The sequence below is a fragment of the Lissotriton vulgaris genome, chromosome 11 (assembly GCF_964263255.1).
Source record: "Lissotriton vulgaris chromosome 11, aLisVul1.2, whole genome shotgun sequence".
NCBI classification, from domain to species: Eukaryota; Metazoa; Chordata; class Amphibia; order Caudata; family Salamandridae; genus Lissotriton; species Lissotriton vulgaris.
Window position 1 is genome coordinate 1,108,031,710 of NC_141699.1, and position 19,763 is coordinate 1,108,051,472.

Sequence of the window (19,763 nt, forward strand, 5' to 3'; positions counted from 1 at the left end):
GGCGTAGACGGGCTTACCTTTGGCACACCTTTGGCGCGCATAGGGCGCGTCCGCTGCGCGTGAACGCTGCGCGCAAAGGCATCTGTCATATATGGATAGTGGAGGGAGAGGGGCGAGGGAGGGTCAGCTGGGAGGCGGGGCGGGCTGTGGAGGACGGGCTCTGAGGCAACCACAACAACAACTAAGATGGCGGTGGGAAACGAAACTAGAGGTAGGCTGGGTCACAAATGATCAACAAAGGCTGGGACAGTGTGTCTTGCTAGCGCGAAGATAATCTGCACAAAAACAGGCAATGCACCATAAACAAAACAGCACAAATGACACCAAAAACCATGGGGTGTCATCTGTGATAAAGCTCACACTGACAATTTGACATAGCAATCAAGCTTTTTTTAGTCATTTGTCTGGCCTTCATGCTAATTATCTTTTATATTTGTGTAAGCGCACGTTTCTTCTCCTAAGCATATACTGGTAACTGTAACTGATGTAACAATGTAACAATGTTCTGAAACAATGTCCTTTCTCATGTAAAGCGCTCTGATACCTCTGGGTCTAGCCAGAGCTATATAAAACGTATTTTTTTTTACAAATATGATTATTATACCTTCATTGCATCCCAATTAATTTAAGGAAGACAACAGGAAGTACTCCCGAGGTCGGGCTCACTTCTTCCCCCACCAGCCCACCGTTAAAAAAATGGTGGGGAGCCTCGGCCAACTGCCAATTAGGTCAAGGGAGCCACGGGTCAAAAAGTTTAGGAACCACTGGGCTGGGGGTTGATCTGGGTGGGAGGCGGGGCCTCACTTGTGATGAAGGGAGGCGAGGGAGGGACGGGAGGGGGTAGCCATTGCATTCGTGACGGAGTCACCTGCTCTCCAGGTTCTAATTCAGGCCCTCAGTCTCCTTGGGAAAACCTTGAGGATGCTGCTCATTTGACCCCTTGCTGAACTTGGAATGTTGTCTACTTTTCATAAATCTTTAGCTTTCCTGGATCCTCCCTGGGTTTCACCACAAACTGGAAGTAGGTTGAGGGCAAAAAAATAGGGTAAATGGGCGACCTCTTTGAAAAAGGCCAGAACTGTGGTAAAAAGTAGTTTTTGTATTCAACTCTGTATGTTCCTGAAACATGGGAAGATGGTGACTTTAGCACAGCGCACTATTAGTTGATTCCACTTTAGAAAAAAGATCTGAGACTTTTATCCTATTTGTCCCCAAAATCTCAAAATGTTGCTATATTGTGCCTATTTTCTCGATCCCCTCCAGGGGAATCCACAACCTTTGGGTTCCATTAGAAACCCAGTATGTTGCAAAAAACAGGATGCTCATTTGGCATGGATAGCTTATGCCGGAAAGCACGGACTACCCCAAAAAGCCGGAAATGGGTTCAGGAGAGGGAGGGGGGAGGTGTTAATGGCTTATCAATATTGTTTACAGACACCCTGGGGCAATAGGTTCATCTGCAGTGACCCCGGGCCTCGGTGCACACAAAGCAGAGGAAATACAAGGCCGGGGCACTGATACCTGCTGACAATCGGCTCCTTTAGCTGCAAATGTAGCACAGCCTGAGACCCTCCTGTGTCCCAGATCCATGCGGTACGGGTTCATGCAGTCCAGGTGTTTGTCTTGCATTCTGGGATTTGTAGTCCTGATTATAAATTCAGAACTGTAAGTCCCAGAATGCAATGGAAAAGACTTGGATGGGGTGAGCTGTTCACACGTGAGCCTGTGGGAGTTGGACGCTCTTTACACTCGGTGTAAAGCAATCTTTAAATCATCAGGTGAGGGAAAGAGATGGTGGAGGGGTGCGGGGGGCTGGGGCAAGTCACCTTAGTTCTTACCCCGCTCTCCCGGTCACAGTTCGAGGGCTCAACTCTTCCCAAAAGCCAGGGCTTTAAGTGGGCCGGGTCTTGACGGTGCTCAGCACGGCCAGCTCTAAGAAGCAGGTGCTGAGACGGGTCTCTATCGGGCTCTCCATTTTTCCCCTCATCCTCAGGATGGAAAAAATCCATCTTCCCTCTGCAGCAGCCTCACCCATCACACCCTGTGAAGCAACTTCAAAGAGGCTCGCTTTCGTTCTTTCACAGTCTCATCATTTCAGAGCTGAAGCATTTGCAACATTCGATACAACAAAGCCATAGTTGTTGCTTGTTCAACTAACAACCATTGGCAACGCCAATACACCTGGCTTGTTGCAGGTGTAGTGTTACTTGCTGTGTTATACATCTGGATGCACAGACAGGAGCAGTATAATACACTCGGGCGGCGCACTATGCTAAGTACAGATTTTCAGCTTACCTGTTATTGAGTCAAGCCCTTAATTACATCGGCCACGCCCTTTGGAGAGCCCCCCCCCCCCGTTTTTTCATTCATAACAGGTTTTTCCTGCCCCTAGTGGGGCAGGGAAAGGCTTTTAATGGTGGCCAGTGCGGCCCGGCTCAGGGTGAAACCTTGCTCGACATCATTACCACAATCACGACCTGTTCCCAGCCCTGTCACACGTCATTCATCCTTCTCAGACTGATGAATGGATGCAGACCAGGACCACAATCCCAGAATGCACCAGTTTGTCAAACATTTGCCCAGGGCTGCAGGGTGCTACTGACTGGGTCAGAGGCCCTAATTCTACCCAGAATTAACCAACGCCCCGCGGCCACCACATGTTAAACAGAGCGGCCTCCTTCTCATTGGAGGATGAGAGCCTGGCGCGGCCCCCCACCGCAGTGTGAATTTAGGAGTGAAAGTGCAGGCACTGAATCTACTCGGGGATTCTAGACTTGATCACGGAGCTCTCTACAGGCATTGCAGAGCTCGCTCCACAGGCTATCACATGACCCCATCCATCCACAGGCACGCACTGGGCCCCCTCCACAGGCACGCACAGGGCTCCCTCCACAGGCACGCACAGGGCTCCCTCTACAGGCACTCGCAGGGCCCCCATCCCCATCCACAGACACGCACAGGGCCCCCATCCCCATCCACAGGCACGCACAGGGCTCTCTCTACAGGCACGCACCGGACCCCTCCACAGGCACGCACGGGGGTCTCTGTAAAGGCACCGACAGAGGGCTACCTCTACAGCCATACACAGATCTCTCTCTAAAGGCACAGAGGCACACACGGGGCTCCGCGACAGGCACAGACAGGGGGACCCCCTCCATAGGCGCACAGAGGCCCCCCTGCAGTGGAGCAGCCCTGTGTCCTGGGAGGAGTTGGAAGCGGCAGGAATCATCTCTACTGAGGACGGTGTGAGCTCGACGAATAGAAATGAGCAGAAATGGAGGAACCGCAATCATTAACCCCGGAGCAGAAGACGAGGAGACCTTGACTCTGAACCCGACCCCTGCCAGGCAGCGGGGAGAGGGCAGCTGCACCCCCGGGATGGAGAGGGACCCCGAGAAGCACCGCCATGCCTTGCTCAACCAAGGGGAGGAGAACGAGATGGTAAGAGCGGAGTCTAGGCGCTGTGTTACCCTCTCTGCCGGAGTCTAGGCGCTGTGTCACCCTCTCTGCTGAGTCTAGGCGCTGTATCACCCTCTCTTGGCGCCGGAGTCTAGGCGCTATGTCACCCTCTCTGCCTCTCTTGGCGCCGGAGTCTAGGCGCTATGTCACCCTCTCTGCCTCTCTTGGCGCCGGAGTCTAGGCGCTGTGTCACCCTCTCTGCCTCTCTTGGCGCTAGAACTTTCTTTACAGGTTTTACCTGTACCCACTGATGCCCCGGGACGGCTCTGCTAGGGGGGCGCCCACTGTTACAGTTCATTTTCATTGAGGGGGTTCTGTGCCCCCATCACGAGCCGAGACCGAGGCACTTCCAGGGTCAGCGAAATGCTAACGTTATTTTCATGCAGCGCTTTAAAATTTGCATCCAGCCTATTTCTAAGCGCTGACACCCGTATTGCAGTCTCGGGCTTTGCATTTAGAAAGGTTTGCTGTCAGACGCTGTAGTCCAATTGGTTCAGTTGAAATGACACGACTACAGCTCCCAGAATGCACCAGATTGTTATTGAAAACCAAGCACTGCAAAATGGGGTCTCGTGTTGATGCGGAGTCACTTGGTAACCTGAACACATTTTCTTTTCAGTGCGTCGTTCCCCAAAAAAACAAGATTCGTCTGTTGTGCAATTTAGTTCAATGACCGTGGGTTTAAGAATTCTGTACTCGGATGTCTGAGATTCTATTTGATAGTCGGGGCCGGCTTCAGGGCGGTGCGACCGGTGTAGCTGCACCCGTTGCTGAGTTTTGGGGGGCGCTGATTTTAGAAATAAGTTCTGGGTTTGAAAACACCTGCTGCAGAGTTCCTTGTGTGTCCAGCAGATTTCAGGCAACAATCGAAATGTCAAGATAACTCTGTTGATCAATGCTCCTGCTGGAGAGAGATTGGGGCTTTGTCTTATCATAAAGTGGTGCGAAGGGTTAATGTTCAGATCACTGAACTGTGCGTTTTGTGGATTGCTCAATGAGTTACTGATTTTGTTTATTTATTTACTAATGGTTTTGTAGAGTTTACCAAAGGGTGTCGTGGGCTGACAAACTAATCCACTCTGAGCACCAACTCCTAGTCTCAGTTGTTCAAAGCGGAGCCTGTGTAAATAAAGGGGTTTCCGGAGCCCTGAGAAGTGTTAAAAGGTCAGACTCTGAGTGTAACTCAGACCTTGCCTGGGCTCCGAGTGTAACTCAGGCGTCAGTCTCGTCCACGCCTGGGCTCCAAGTGTAACTCAGTCTAGTCCTCGCCTGGGCTCCAAGTGTAACTCAGTCTAGTCCTCGCCTGGGCTCTGAGTGTAACTCAGGCGTCAGTCTCGTCCACGCCTGGGCTCCAAGTGTAACTCAGTCTAGTCCTCGCCTGGGCTCCAAGTGTAACTCAGTCTAGTCCTCGCCTGGGCTCTGAGTGTAACTCAGTCTAGTCCTCGCCTGGGCTCCAAGTGTAACTCAGTCTAGTCCTCGCCTGGGCTCCAAGTGTAACTCAGTCTAGTCCTCGCCTGGGCTCCGAGTGTAACTCAGGCGTCAGTCTCGTCCACGCCTGGGCTCCGAGTGTAACTCAGGCATCAGTCTAGTCCACACCTGGGCTCCGAGTGTAACTCGGGCGTCAGTCTAGTCCACACCTGGGCTCCGAGTGTAACTCAGGCATCAGTCTCGTCCACGCCTGGGCTCCAAGTGTAACTCAGTCTAGTCCTCGCCTGGGCTCCGAGTGTAACTCAGGCGTCAGTCTCGTCCACGCCTGGGCTCCGAGTGTAACTCAGGCATCAGTCTAGTCCACACCTGGGCTCCGAGTGTAACTCGGGCGTCAGTCTAGTCCACACCTGGGCTCCGAGTGTAACTCAGGCGTCAGTCTCGTCCACGCCTGGGCTCCAAGTGTAACTCAGTCTAGTCCTCGCCTGGGCTCCGAGTGTAACTCAGGCGTCAGTCTAGTCCTCGCCTGGGCTCAGAGTGTAACTCAGGCATCAGTCTAGTCCACACCTGGGCTCCGAGTGTAACTCGGGCGTCAGTCTAGTCCACACCTGGGCTCCGAGTGTAACTCAGGCATCAGTCTCGTCCACGCCTGGGCTCCAAGTGTAACTCAGTCTAGTCCTCGCCTGGGCTCCGAGTGTAACTCAGGCATCAGTCTCGTCCACGCCTGGGCTCCAAGTGTAACTCAGTCTAGTCCTCGCCTGGGCTCCAAGTGTAACTCAGTCTAGTCCTCGCCTGGGCTCCGAGTGTAACTCAGGCGTCAGTCTCGTCCACGCCTGGGCTCCGAGTGTAACTCAGTCTAGTCCTCGCCTGGGCTCCGAGTGTAACTCAGGCGTCAGTCTAGTCCTCGCCTGGGCTCCGAGTGTAACTCAGGCATCAGTCTAGTCCACACCTGGGCTCCGAGTGTAACTCGGGCGTCAGTCTAGTCCACACCTGGGCTCCGAGTGTAACTCAGGCGTCAGTCTCGTCCACGCCTGGGCTCCAAGTGTAACTCAGTCTAGTCCTCGCCTGGGCTCCGAGTGTAACTCAGGCGTCAGTCTAGTCCTCGCCTGGGCTCCGAGTGTAACTCAGGCATCAGTCTAGTCCACACCTGGGCTCCGAGTGTAACTCGGGCGTCAGTCTAGTCCACACCTGGGCTGCGAGTGTAACTCAGGCATCAGTCTCGCCAACGCCTGGGCTCCAAGTGTAACTCAGTCTAGTCCTCGCCTGGGCTCCAAGTGTAACTCAGTCTAGTCCTCGCCTGGGCTCCGAGTGTAACTCAGGCGTCAGTCTCGTCCACGCCTGGGCTCCAAGTGTAACTCAGTCTAGTCCTCGCCTGGGCTCCGAGTGTAACTCAGGCGTCAGTCTAGTCCTCGCCTGGGCTCCGAGTGTAACTCAGGCATCAGTCTAGTCCACACCTGGGCTCCGAGTGTAACTCGGGCGTCAGTCTAGTCCACACCTGGGCTCCAAGTGTAACTCAGTCTAGTCCTCGCCTGGGCTCCGAGTGTAACTCAGGCATCAGTCTAGTCCACACCTGGGCTCCGAGTGTAACTCGGGCGTCAGTCTAGTCCACACCTGGGCTCCAAGTGTAACTCAGTCTAGTCCTCGCCTGGGCTCCGAGTGTAACTCAGGCATCAGTCTAGTCCACACCTGGGCTCCGAGTGTAACTCGGGCGTCAGTCTAGTCCACACCTGGGCTCCGAGTGTAACTCAGGCATCAGTCTAGTCCACGCCTGGGCTCCGAGTGTAACTCAGGCATCAGTCTAGTCGACGCCTGGGCTCCGAGTGTAACTCAGGCGTCAGTCTAGTCCACATCTCGGCTCAGAGTGTAACTCAGGCATCAGTCTAGTCCACGCCTGGTCTCCGAGTGTCACTCGAGCGTCAGTCTAGTCGACGCCTGGGCTCCGAGTGTAACTCAGACGTCAGTCTAGTCCACATCTCGGCTCCGAGTGTAACTCGGGCATCAGTCTAGTCCGCGCCTGGGCTCCGAGTGTAACTCAGGCATCAGTCTAGACCAAGCCTGGGCTCCGAGTGTAACTCGGGCATCAGTTTAGACCAAGCCTAGGCTCAGAGTGTAACTCGGGCGTCAGTCTAGTCCTGGCCTGGGCTCCGAGTGTAACTCGGGCATCAGTCTAGACCAAGCCTGGGCTCAGAGTGTAACTCGGGCGTCAGTCTAGTCCTGGGCTCCGAGTGTAACTCGGGCATCAGTCTAGACCAAGCCTGGGCTCAGAGTGTAACTCGGACGTCAGTCTAGTCGACACCTGGGCACCGAGTGTAACTCGGGCGTCAGTCTAGTCCTGGCCTGGGCTCCGAGTGTAATTCTAGCATCAGTCTAGACCAAGCCTGGGCTCAGAGTGTAACTCGGGTGTCAGTCTAGACCAAGCCTGGGCTCAGAGTGTAACTCGGGTGTCAGTCTAGACCAAGCCTGGGCTCAGAGTGTAACTCGGGCGTCAGTCTAGTCGACGCCTGGGCTCCGAGTGTAATTCTAGCATCAGTCTAGGCCAAGCTTGGGCTCAGAGTGTAACTCGGGTGTCAGTCTAGTCCACGCCTGGGCTCAGAGTGTAACTCAGGCATCAGTCTTGTCCTCGCCTGGGTTCCGAGTGCAACTCAGGCATCAGTCTAGTCCTCGCCTGGGCTCCGAGTGTAACTCAGGCATCAGTCTAGTCCACGCCTGGGCTCTGCGTGTAACTCAGGCATAAGTCTAGTCCTCGCATGGGCTCCGAGTGTCACTCTGGCGTCAGTCTCGTCCAAGCCTGGGCTCCGAGTGTCACTCTGGCGTCGATATAGTCCATGCCTGGGCTGTGTCCCCGGAGAGAGCCCTCCTCCCAATCTTGCTCTCTGGTATTGTGGTTCTGTGGTCAGAGCAGCGGTGGTCAAGGGAAGCAGTCCGGGAAGAATGTATTTTTTTTTAACATATCAGAGATGTAAGAGGACCAAGCTACTGGATAAAGCGCCTTATGAACCATACACAGGGTCTTAATCCGTCAAACTTATTCCTCCCAAAAATCAGCCTGGCTGCTGCATTTTGTACACATTTTCACATCTGTTTAATGTGGCCTGGAAGTCCAGCAGAGAGGGCCTTGCAGTCGTCCAGTCTGCTTGGAGCAGCAAGGAATCGACGCAATGATCTTCCTTGAGTGTTTCAGGAGCAGAAAGAATTTAAACATCCGCTCATTCATCTAATGCTCGGGTGAAAGTTTGTCCTCACATAGCACGCCTAGTTTACAAGCAGAGGGCATTCTTCTACGCCTGGGGCCACCATGTTGAGCTCTAAATCGAGGGATAACCAACAATCACCCCCCCCCCCCCCTCCCCATTTTGACTGTGTTTAGAGCCGGACCTGATTGTGAAGCTTTTAGATACCCCTTCCTCCTCCTCAGTAACACATCTATAGTCTAAAGTGAAGAGAATCTTGATCCAATCTTTCTGCTTATCCCACTAGTGGGGTAAATGAAGATAACAAAGTAGAAATCTTATTTTAAAGGAAATCTGCCGGTTCTGAGTGAAGCATTTGCGTTGGTTGGGCTTTAGGTAAATGATTCGTACATTTTAACCAAAGAGTTATAGATTGCAAACAGTTCTCTAATGGGTTTCTTTGCCTTCATAATTTTGCTATGATAGTAGCTACACCTAGAAGCTTTCACATGGGGAGTGTGCACATATTTCTTCACAGATCAAGGTGATCACTCCACCACCTTATCTTTTAGGTTCACATTATGAATAACATATCCATTGGTACAGCAGAAGCTACATCAGGGCGAGAGCCCCCCCACCATAGCCAAGTTTCTGTCATTGACAGTCTAACCTATTGTGCCATCCACTAAAGTAGTAGTACTAACATGACTTCAGCCCTAGCAAGTGTAGCCTGACTGGAGCTGTGTTAACTATGTAGTTTGACCAGTCAAGATAAACACTTTTGACAGGTAAAAAAAACACCCTTTTCAATAATAAGTCATCCCATGTAGGTCTTGAAGCCCACAAGGCAGTGTGCATGGTATTCAAAAGAAGGACATGTAAAGTTGTAATATTAATATGACCGGACAGTGACTATCACCTAAACGCTATTTTTCACTGTGGCAGGCTTAGCTGTCCTATGAAGAAAACCAAAGTACACATTAAAATCCTAATACTGTAGCTCAGGACTGGGGCAAGCTAGAAAAATGTTTTTTTAATAGATATTAAAAATATAATTTGATGTTGAAGTCATATTTTTAATAAATGTTAAGAAAAGTAACTTTTAGAAAGCTAATTTTCCCTGTCTGAAATTACTCTATCCTAATTTGCAGTTTCTCCATCTTCTCCCAGCCAGTGATGAACATTTAAATAGGTATGGAAAGGGTTTGTAATGCCTCCCAGGAGCAAACAATCCGCTGATCTAATAAAGACAAAGGGTGGGGATGTGGCTATTCTTTTTGACATTGTGTCAAATCCTGCTAGAGTGTTAAATTCTGCTCTACAGATTTTGCCGGCTTTACATGTAACACTTGGGGTGCACTTGAAGGGTAGAGAACATGATTCTATGACAATTCTTCTAAATCCACTATCTGATTGCTAGAGAGCCCTGCTTTTGTCCTACAAGATGTGTGTCACTTGTTTTATTGTCGGTGCAGTGGAGGCTACAATTTGGAATATAGTATTGTATGCAGGAAGACTCTAGGAGCTCCATAGTATATTCCCAATACACATCCCCAGGCCTCAGAGACCACACATAGGATGGCCGAAGACTGTCAGCTTCTTGAGCAAATGCCCCAAGTAGGTATTGTTGGTCTTGAGAAAATTTACCCCATTTGTTAGGGCCAGGAGTCCTTCTCACCTGCGAGCGTGTCGGACATAAATGTGGCATCTCTATGCACCCACTTCAGAGCACTTTCTGGACATGAAGGTGAGCAGGAAAGGACTTTACCTGCTCCTTCTTTATCCCACGCAAAGAAGTGAACTGCAAAAGTCTTAAGGTTGACCTTCTGTTAAAGCTACAGGAACACACTGAGCTACCACAGGCCTTTCCTGCAACTGCCCAGCCGACCTGTGGCAATTGGCCCTGGAATGGGCCTTGCTGTTGGCCTCTGCTTGACACCATGTAAAACTATAACTTCATCCCTAGAAGGTCTTGTCTGCTTTAGAAATGTACTCCTGTGGTGGATTGGGGCTTAAACAAATTAAAAATGTAAAATCTTTGAGCACTTTCAAATCTGGTTGGTGTATCCTACCTGCGCTCCATCGCGGATCAAGGACCGAAGCAGCAAAGAATACAGGGGATTGAAGTTCAGGTTTCCACTGGCACCTTGAGATCGAAGAGCATCTTCTCTGGCCGGGTATTGGAGGGCCCCTATCTACTTTAGGAGCAAATATGAATGATAAAAGTAATAAGAAAAAAACCAAGTTGTGTACACCACTGCTGCAGCAAACAACCGCCACTTCGCGGGTAGAAGTTAGTCTACAATGTTAATCGTTAGCCACTTCCACTGCCTCTCTCCCCTTCAATAAGTAATTGGATAAGAACAAAGCAGATTTATTCTGGCTGGTCACTGTCCGACACATGTTTCATTATTTCAGATTTTTGTATCTGGCACCCACATCAAATCCTATCCTTCTCCTGCTGTCAAAAATTTATTGACCCCGCTAGTTGACAATAGTAACATGGGTTCCTTCTGATGTTTCTTTGGGGATTTCTCTAAAATACAGTTATGTCTTTCGTAGTCAAGTACAGTCAGCAGAATCTGGGAAAATAAACTCTAGTGCAGAACTCTGAATTTTCAGGGGTCCCATTTCAGCCTATGAAACAACAAATTTTTGAAAATGATGAATTGCTAATGTGAAGGTTGCTCTTCAGCCGAATGGATCAAAGTATACAGTTCAGCAACTGCTGCAAATATTGAACAGTTCATAACTGAGGGTGAAAAGTGCACTGCTGCAAGTATTTTTAATACCAAAAAATGTGAAACTACACAGAGATCAGAAATGTTCATTATATTCAATGTCTATGAATTGGAAGGAGGTGACCCATTAAAGTCAGTTACTCTCATGCTCCATGTTTGTGCTTTTATCCCACAGGAACTGTTTGGATACAAGACCCATCCAAGCCGAAGGGTGTTGTGCATCATTGGTCACATCCTGTCCCTTGGCCTCCTTCTCTTTCTGTTCTACTGGAAGCCGGAGTGGGAGGTGTGGGCGAACTGTACGCTGTCCACCTTGAAAGACGCGGATGTTCTGTTACTGAGGACCACGGTAAGGTGCCTTGGTTGTTAAATCAATCAATCATAACACTTGTATAGCGCACTACTCACCCGGAAGGGCCCCAAGGCGCTTGGGGGAGGGGGTCTGCTACTGCTCGAACCGCCAGGTCTTGAGTTGTCTCCTGAAGCGAGATGGTCCTGGGTCAGCCGAAGGTAGGTGGGGAGGGAGTTCCATGTCTTGGCCGCCAGGTAGGAGAAGGATCTGCCTCCGGCGGTTGCTCTTCGGATGTGTGGTACGGCGGCGAGGGCGAGGCTAGTGGACCGTAGCTGGCGGGTGGGCGTGTAGAAGGTCAGGCGGTCATTGAGGTACTTGGGGCCCAGGTCGTGGAGAGACTTGTGTGCGTGGGTGAGGAGCCTGAACGTGATCCTCTTGTTGACGGGGAGCCAGTGCAGGTCCCTCAGGTGGCCGGAGATGTGGCTGCGTCGGGGGATGTCCAGGATGAGTCGGCCGTAGGCGTTCTGGATGCGTTCTTGTTGAGTTGGATGACAGAAGTGGCAACACAAACAGGCATTCTTGGGCATTAGTATGTATGTTATATATGTTTGGGACTTCATAGAATGCCAAGAGTGCTGATCTGGTATCGGGATCCTGGGACATGGTATAAATAATTTACAAGAATGCCGCATGTATATGGGTGGGGAATTCTAATGCTACCAGATACCATTGGCTAAGAAGAGGGGAACGTTCTGGTTTTACCTGAACTACAAGAGTTAAGGCAGTTCTGATATTTACACAACACAGTTCCAGATCTTGGAAAAATGGATGGAAGCAGCCTGTCTTTCAGTTTTCTCATTTTTTAATTTATTTGTTTAATTAGGTCTGGCCTATAACATCTTGAACTGTCTTGACAGCCTTATGTTTTGCAAATAAATATCATATAGAAAATAGGTACATATAAAGGGTCTACCAAGCAACACTCTTTCACCATTGGTCTGTTGACATGTCATTCAAATTCTACTGTATCACCCCAGCAAAAGACCTTCACTGGATACTTTCACTTTGAGTAACTACTTTTTTTTTTACTTTCACATTTACACATACTGCATTTTTCCCTTTCACATATACACATACACCTAAAAAATAGTTCCCCCAAAAATAGAAAGTGTTAGACGCTTACACTTACCAATGACTGATAATCCCTACGTTTAGTAGGGCTATAAAAACTATTTTCATAACTCTCGACATTTATTGTAAATTACAATGTTCATTCCTCACTGTAAACCCATTTTTGTGAATGTATTCATCCTACTGTTAATTAGCACGTCATTAGAACAGCTAGAGCAGATGTGTGGATCTTTATGTAGAATGTGAAACGTTCCTGTCTCTAAAAAGTAACTAAAATAAACTGCTTAGTTGTGTTGTACGTACCAGTGAAACAAGGTCTTGGAAAATGTAGGGTTTAATCCCAAACTTAAAAAAATTCAAGACATTTATTGAAATCCATAATTTGGACTCCTTATTATGAGCCCGCTTTGGCAAATAATGAATCCTATGAAAATCCACTGCAACTAGTGAAAATATTGTCTGTGTGTATGCAAATCCATGTACTAAAGCCAAACCCTTCAGGTAGGTGCAGGTCATCTGAGTCCGTTACTTCTGACTTGCATCCTATGCCGACGATGCACAATCGGTATTCTCAGTGTCTGATGCAACTAACTCCAATCATTTGCAGCTAGTCCCATGCATGGAAAAGATAGCCAACTTGATGGCCAACTGTAGTCCAAGTTAAATGGCGAGAAAACTGAGCTTCTGTTCCTGGGCAACTGCACAGGCCCTTGGAACAGGATCTGCTGGCCTGATAACGGGGGTTTGCCCCCAAGCCCTCCATCAAGAACTTGGGGATGTGGCTAGACCAGAATCTCACTGTGGATACCCAAGTTCAAAATCTCCCCGCTACCTGCTTCAGTATTCTACGCGTGATCCGTAAGATCATGGACCTTCTCCCAGATCAGACTCGGAGAATGGTGATCCAGGCTCTAGTGGTCTCAAGACTGGACTACGGTAACTCACTGTACGAGGGGCCTCCAAACACATAGTCCACAGTCTTCAGGTTGTCCAAAATGCGTCGGCCAGGTTGCTACTGGAGATACCCAAGCAGGAGTCAGTGAAAGCTTCACTGAGCAAACTCCCTGGCTTCCTACCCAATCCAGTGTCAAGTTAAAGGCCCTCTGCCTGCTCACAAAGCTATGACCTGCAGGGGTCCCGCCCTGTTACAGACCCTCGTCTCTCCATATCTCCCCAATAGGTCCCTCAGGCCCTCCTCTGATTTTCCTTATGAGTACAACGAGGATAAAAAGAGCCAGATGGGGAGGGAGATCCTTCTATCATTTGGCCCCATGACTCTGGAACTCTATGACCATGGAATTGAGATTCCTAAAGGACATACATAGTTTCAGGAAGAAACTCAAAACTTGGATATAATGCACCCCCTCCCCCCCACTGTGCAGCACTTGGAAGCCCCTGGGCAGATATGCGCTCTCTAAATCACATACATTTGAACTGGAACTCTAGTTACAGGTGGAACTGCTGCGTTATGAATATATTTCAATGCTTTTGCATCTGACTAAGCGGGGACATCTATACGGGTTTGTGGAACTGCAGCTTCATGAAAGGATTTCAATGCATTTCCAATCCACTCTGAGGGACACCTAGTGGCAGCCAGTGGAACTGGATATTGGTGTGAGAATTTCAGTGCATTTGAGGGACACCTAGCAGTGACTAGAGGAACTGCAGCTTTGTGTATGAATTTCGAAGCTTTTGTATTTGATCTGTGAAGGACACCTAGTAATCACTTTAAGATTGTCAATGCTCGATAGGGACACCTAGTAATGTCTTTTGGAGCTGCACCTTCATGAAGAAATATCAAAGATCTAATGGAGAAGCATAAGTGGATGTGAGCATTTTTGTGTGAAGCCACACCCCCTCAACTTTGGGAAGGACAATTTAAGCAGCTGCATCTTATTGAAGAGGGGCACATAGGTCCAGATTTGTGAAGCGCTTGCGTTGCACAAGGTTTACTAAGCCAAGTAAAGCCACCTTGCTTGCATCTGTATGGCTTGGTACATTGGAGTAACTCAAGGCAGCGCAAGTCTCTGCTCTGCGTTGCCCTGAGGAGGCGTTCACTGGGGAGAGCGTGGGTGTCCACGCATCCAACCAGTGATTTTTCACACATCCCAAGATTCATTAAGACTAGTAAACCTGGCAAGCTACACCTTCCAGCGTGAGGTGTAACACAGAGAAATATGTTTATTTCACCTGGTTTTTTCCTCTTTCTAGGTGCGCTACAGTCTGCAGCAGACCTAGAAAGGGAAATGACGTCTCCGAGGATTGATTTTGTGAGGGAAGGGGTCCATTCCTGCCCAAAAACAATCCTTGCTCTAACACCGGCACTGTTGCACCGAGGCACACGTGACCCTGGATTGGCGCTAGACTGCACATTCCTTCGCTGCGACACTGCACGTTTTCTGACGCATTGCATGACTTGTTGTAAATCTGCCCCTTAGTATCCAAATGAAGTATCGCCGCATTGTGACAGACTTATTAAGCAATTGCTTCTGATTAGAGAGATATATCTAGTAAAGTTCTGAAGGGCTGCAGTCTTGTTAAAAACTTTACATGTGATTTTTCTGACTCGGAAAGCACATCTAGTAACAGTAAATGTAACTATCTGAAATACCAGACCGATTGGCTTTGCCAACGCTTGTTTTGGCAATGTGCGGGTTTCTAGAGAGGCGCTTGCACCACAGTGGTTGCAAGATTAAAAGAGTTGGCTTCAGTCATCTCCAGTTTTTGTCCAGTGGGTTCCTTTGATATCACAGGACCCAAATCTTATTTCCATCCAAGTTTCTATATGACCGCTTTGGTTTCTTGTTAGTGGAAAGAGGCTCCTTCATATCCTACATATGTGAGAGGGCCAGGGTGGCGCATTCCTAAGTTAGGTTTGTATTTTAAACTATGCATCTTTCTTCTATTCACTTCCATGAGTGGGAATCCCTTTGAGCAGTAGAATCACATTAACACTTCATCGCTTGGATCAAAACCTTCTTAATATCATCAGGAGTGCTGTGTCCTTAGTAAACTCACCAAGCACAGCTGGGTAGTGTCACCTGTGAGAGCATCTGGAAGTGACCTCTGTTCTTCACCTTCATGTAGGGATTCCTTTAAAATAAAATGTGCAAATTGCTATAACTGTGTCTCAGGAACCAGTTATCTGTACTAAAATTTAGATTAAAATAATGTTATGTTAGTATGAATTTGTAGAGCGCACGTTCACCCCAGGGTTTCTTGGCGCTGTGTACCGCTGGGGAACCCGTCCTGGCTTTCTCTGTGAGCTGGTCCCTATTGGGCATTCCCAAGGTGAAGCCAGGCATCCCCGGCAGCGAGGGGGCCGTTGTGGAGATTAAGCTAGCTATTGCACAGAGTTGCAGCGTGGGACCCATTGTTAGAGAGGCACCGAGGCGAGATTTATCGAGCCCGCTGACATTGGTTCCGTACCCTGCCGCGTCGGGAATTGAACCCCTGGTCCCGGGCCGAACTCTGCATTGAACCCCTGGTCCCGGGCCGAACTCTGCTTCTGGGTCTGCCGCCTCTAACCGGTGAGCCCCACTTCTCCACTAAATAAGAAGCTATATTTTGTGTAGTGTTTTTATGCTGGTGTATTTGTTGTCCTAATTGTTTTCATTCTAACCAATGAAACTGTAATCCTCTGTTAACATCAAATAATATAACTAGGAAACACCTGGGAAATGAAAAATGATGTCTTAGAATTTCAGCCTAGCCCAAAAAGAGATTCAAACCTCAACTTTAAATTCCTCCCCCGTGCTCACCTTGCTGCTGGCGCTTACCTGCCTCCATTTACTCCTTTCGTTTTTCTGCAACTATTCATTGAATTCACCTCTGCATTTACCACTGAGAAGAGAATTCCAATACTATTAAGTGACATTTTCCACCTGGTTACAGGACGATAAGCCACATTCTCTGTGCTCGCCACTCATTGGAGGCCTGGAACCTCTCCCAGTTGTCTGATTCCCCCTCACCAAAGAGACATGCTCTACTGGCACAGAGTCTTGTAAAGTGCAGAAAAACAGTGCAAAGATTAGATAAAGTGTTTACTTTCTAGCCCAAATCTTTATTTGCACTGGAAAGAAGCCTTCAAGTAATACAAATTGGGCTTTGCACTACTTTGCATCAAGAGGGCATCCCATGGGTGGTACATGGACCTGCATCAAGAGGGCGTCCCATGGGTGGTACATGGACCTGCATCAAGAGGGCGTCCCATGGGTGGTACATGGACATGCATCAAGAGGGCGTCCCATGGGTGGTACATGGACATGCATCAAGAGGGCGTCCCATGGGTGGTACATGGACATGCATCAAGAGGGCGTCCCATGGGTGGTACATGGACATGCATCAAGAGGGCGTCCCATGGGTGGTACATGGACATGCATCGAGAGGGCGTCCCATGGGTGGTACATGGACCTGCATCAAGAGGGCGTCCCATGGGTGGTACATGGACATGCATCAAGAGGGCGTCCCATGGGTGGTACATGGACATGCATCAAGAGGGCGTCCCATGGGTGGTACATGGACATGCATCAAGAGGGCGTCCCATGGGTGGTACATGGACATGCATCAAGAGGGCGTCCCATGGGTGGTACATGGACATGCATCAAGAGGGCGTCCCATGGGTGGTACATGGACCTGCATCAAGAGGGCGTCCCATGGGTGGTACATGGACCTGCATCAAGAGGGCGTCCCATGGGTGGTACATGGACCTGCATCAAGAGGGCGCCCCGTGGGTGGTACATGGACATGCATCAAGAGGACGTCCCATGGGTGGTACATGGACATGCATCAAGAGGGCGTCCCGTGGGTGGTACATGGACATGCATCAAGAGGGTGTCCCATGGGTGGTACATGGACATGCATCAAGAGGGTGTCCCATGGGTGGTACATGGACATGCATCAAGAGGGCGTCCCATGGGTGGTACATGGACACGCATCGAGAGGGCGTCCCATGGGTGGTACATGGACATGCATCAAGAGGGCGTCCCATGGGTGGTGCATGGACCTGCATCAAGAGGGCGTCCCATGGGTGGTACATGGACCTGCATCAAGAGGGCGTCCCATGGGTGGTACATGGACATGCATCAAGAGGGCGTCCCATGGGTGGTACATGGACACGCATCGAGAGGGCGTCCCATGGGTGGTACATGGACATGCATCAAGAGGGCGTCCCATGGGTGGTGCATGGACCTGCATCAAGAGGGCGTCCCATGGGTGGTACATGGACCTGCATCAAGAGGGCGTCCCGTGGGTGGTACATGGACCTGCATCAAGAGGGCGTCCCATAGGTGGTACATGGACCTGCATCAAGAGGGCGCCCCGTGGGTGGTACATGGACATGCATCAAGAGGACGTCCCGTGGGTGGTACATGGACATGCATCAAGAGGGCGTCCCATGGGTGGTACATGGACCTGCATCAAGAGGGCGTCCCATGGGTGGTACATGGACATGCATCAAGAGGGCGTCCCATGGGTGGTACATGGACATGCATCAAGAGGGCGTCCCATGGGTGGTACATGGACATGCATCAAGAGGGCGTCCCATGGGTGGTACATGGACATGCATCAAGAGGGCGTCCCATGGGTGGTACATGGACATGCATCAAGAGGGCGTCCCATGGGTGGTACATGGACACGCATCGAGAGGGCGTCCCATGGGTGGTACATGGACATGCATCGAGAGGGCGTCCCATGGGTGGTGCATGGACCTGCATCAAGAGGGCGTCCCATGGGTGGTACATGGACCTGCATCAAGAGGGCGTCCCATGGGTGGTACATGGACCTGCATCAAGAGGGCGTCCCATGGGTGGTACATGGACCTGCATCAAGAGGGCGCCCCGTGGGTGGTACATGGACATGCATCAAGAGGACGTCCCGTGGGTGGTACATGGACATGCATCAAGAGGGCGTCCCGTGGGTGGTACATGGACATGCATCAAAAGGGTGTCCCATGGGTGGTACATGGACATGCATCAAGAGGGCGTCCCATGGGTGGTACATGGACATGCATCAAGAGGGCGTCCCATGGGTGGTACATGGACATGCATCAAGAGGGCGTCCCATGGGTGGTACATGGACATGCATCAAGAGGGCGTCCCATGGGTGGTACATGGACACGCATCAAGAAGGCGTCCCATGGGTGGTACATGGACATGCATCAATGGGGCGTCCCATGGGTGGTACATGGACATGCATCAAGAGGGCGTCCCATGGGTGGTACATGGACATGCATCAAGAGGGCGTCCCATGGGTGGTACATGGACATGCATCAAGAGGGCGTCCCATGGGTGGTACATGGACATGCATCAAGAGGACGTCCCATGGGTGGTACATGGACATGCATCAAGAGGGCCTCCCATGGGTGGTACATGGACATGCATCAAGAGGGCGTCCCATGGGTGGTACATGGACATGCATCAAGAAGGCGTCCCATGGGTGGTACATGGACATGCATCAAGAGGGCGTCCCATGGGTGGTACATGGACATGCATCAAGAGGGCGTCCCATGGGTGGTACATGGACATGCATCGAGGGGCGTCCCATGGGTGGTACATGGACATGCATCGAGGGGCGTCCCATGGGTGGTACATGGACATGCATCAATGGGGCGTCCCATGGGTGGTACATGGACATGCATCGAGGGGCGTCCCATGGGTGGTACATGGACATGCATCAAGAGGGCGTCCCATGGGTGGTACATGGACATGCATCAAGAGGGGGTCCCATGGGTGGTACATGGACATGCATCAAGAGGGCGTCCCATGGGTGGTACATGGACATGCATCAATGGGGCGTCCCATGGGTGGTACATGGACATGCATCAATGGGGCGTCCCATGGCCGGTACATGGACATGCATCAATGGGGCGTCCCAGGGGTGGTACATGGACATGCATTGAGGGGCGTCCCATGGGTGGTACATGGACATGCATCGAGGGGCGTCCCATGGGTGGTACATGGACATGCATCAAGAGGGCGTCCCATGGGTGGTACATGGACATGCATCAAGAGGGCGTCCCATGGGTGGTACATGGACATGCATCAAGAGGGCGTCCCAGGGGTGGTACATGGACATGCATCAAGAGGGCGTCCCATGGGTGGTACATGGACATGCATCAAGAGGGCGTCCCATGGGTGGTACATGGACATGCATCAAGAGGGTGTCCCATGGGTGGTACATGGACATGCATCAAGAGGGCGTCCCATGGGTGGTACATGGACATGCATCAAGAGGGCGTCCCAGGGGTGGTACATGGACATGCATCAAGAGGGCGTCCCATGGGTGGTACATGGACATGCATCAAGAGGGCGTCCCAGGGGTGGTACATGGACATGCATCAAGAGGGCGTCCCATGGGTGGTACATGGACATGCATCAAGAGGGCGTCCCAGGGGTGGTACATGGACATGCATCAAGAGGGTGTCTCAGGGGTGGTACATGGACATGCATCAAGAGGGCGTCCCATGGGTGGTACATGGACATGCATCAAGAGGGCGTCCCATGGGTGGTACATGGACATGCATCAAGAGGGCGTCCCATGGGTGGT

At 50.5% G+C, this 19,763-nt stretch overlaps 1 protein-coding gene across 1 annotated transcript in view; it reads left to right on the forward strand.

Annotated features, from left to right (window-relative positions):
• The first annotated feature begins 3,128 nt into the window (after positions 1-3,128).
• Positions 3,129-19,763, forward strand: part of LOC147684252 (putative cation-transporting ATPase 13A4) — a 287,710-nt gene continuing 271,075 nt past the window's right edge. The window contains exons 1-2 of the mRNA XM_086944653.1: positions 3,129-3,441; positions 10,971-11,144. Coding sequence (XP_086800779.1) covers positions 3,265-3,441; positions 10,971-11,144 — 351 coding nt within the window. The 5' untranslated portion in view covers positions 3,129-3,264. The remainder of the gene's footprint in view (positions 3,442-10,970; positions 11,145-19,763) is intronic.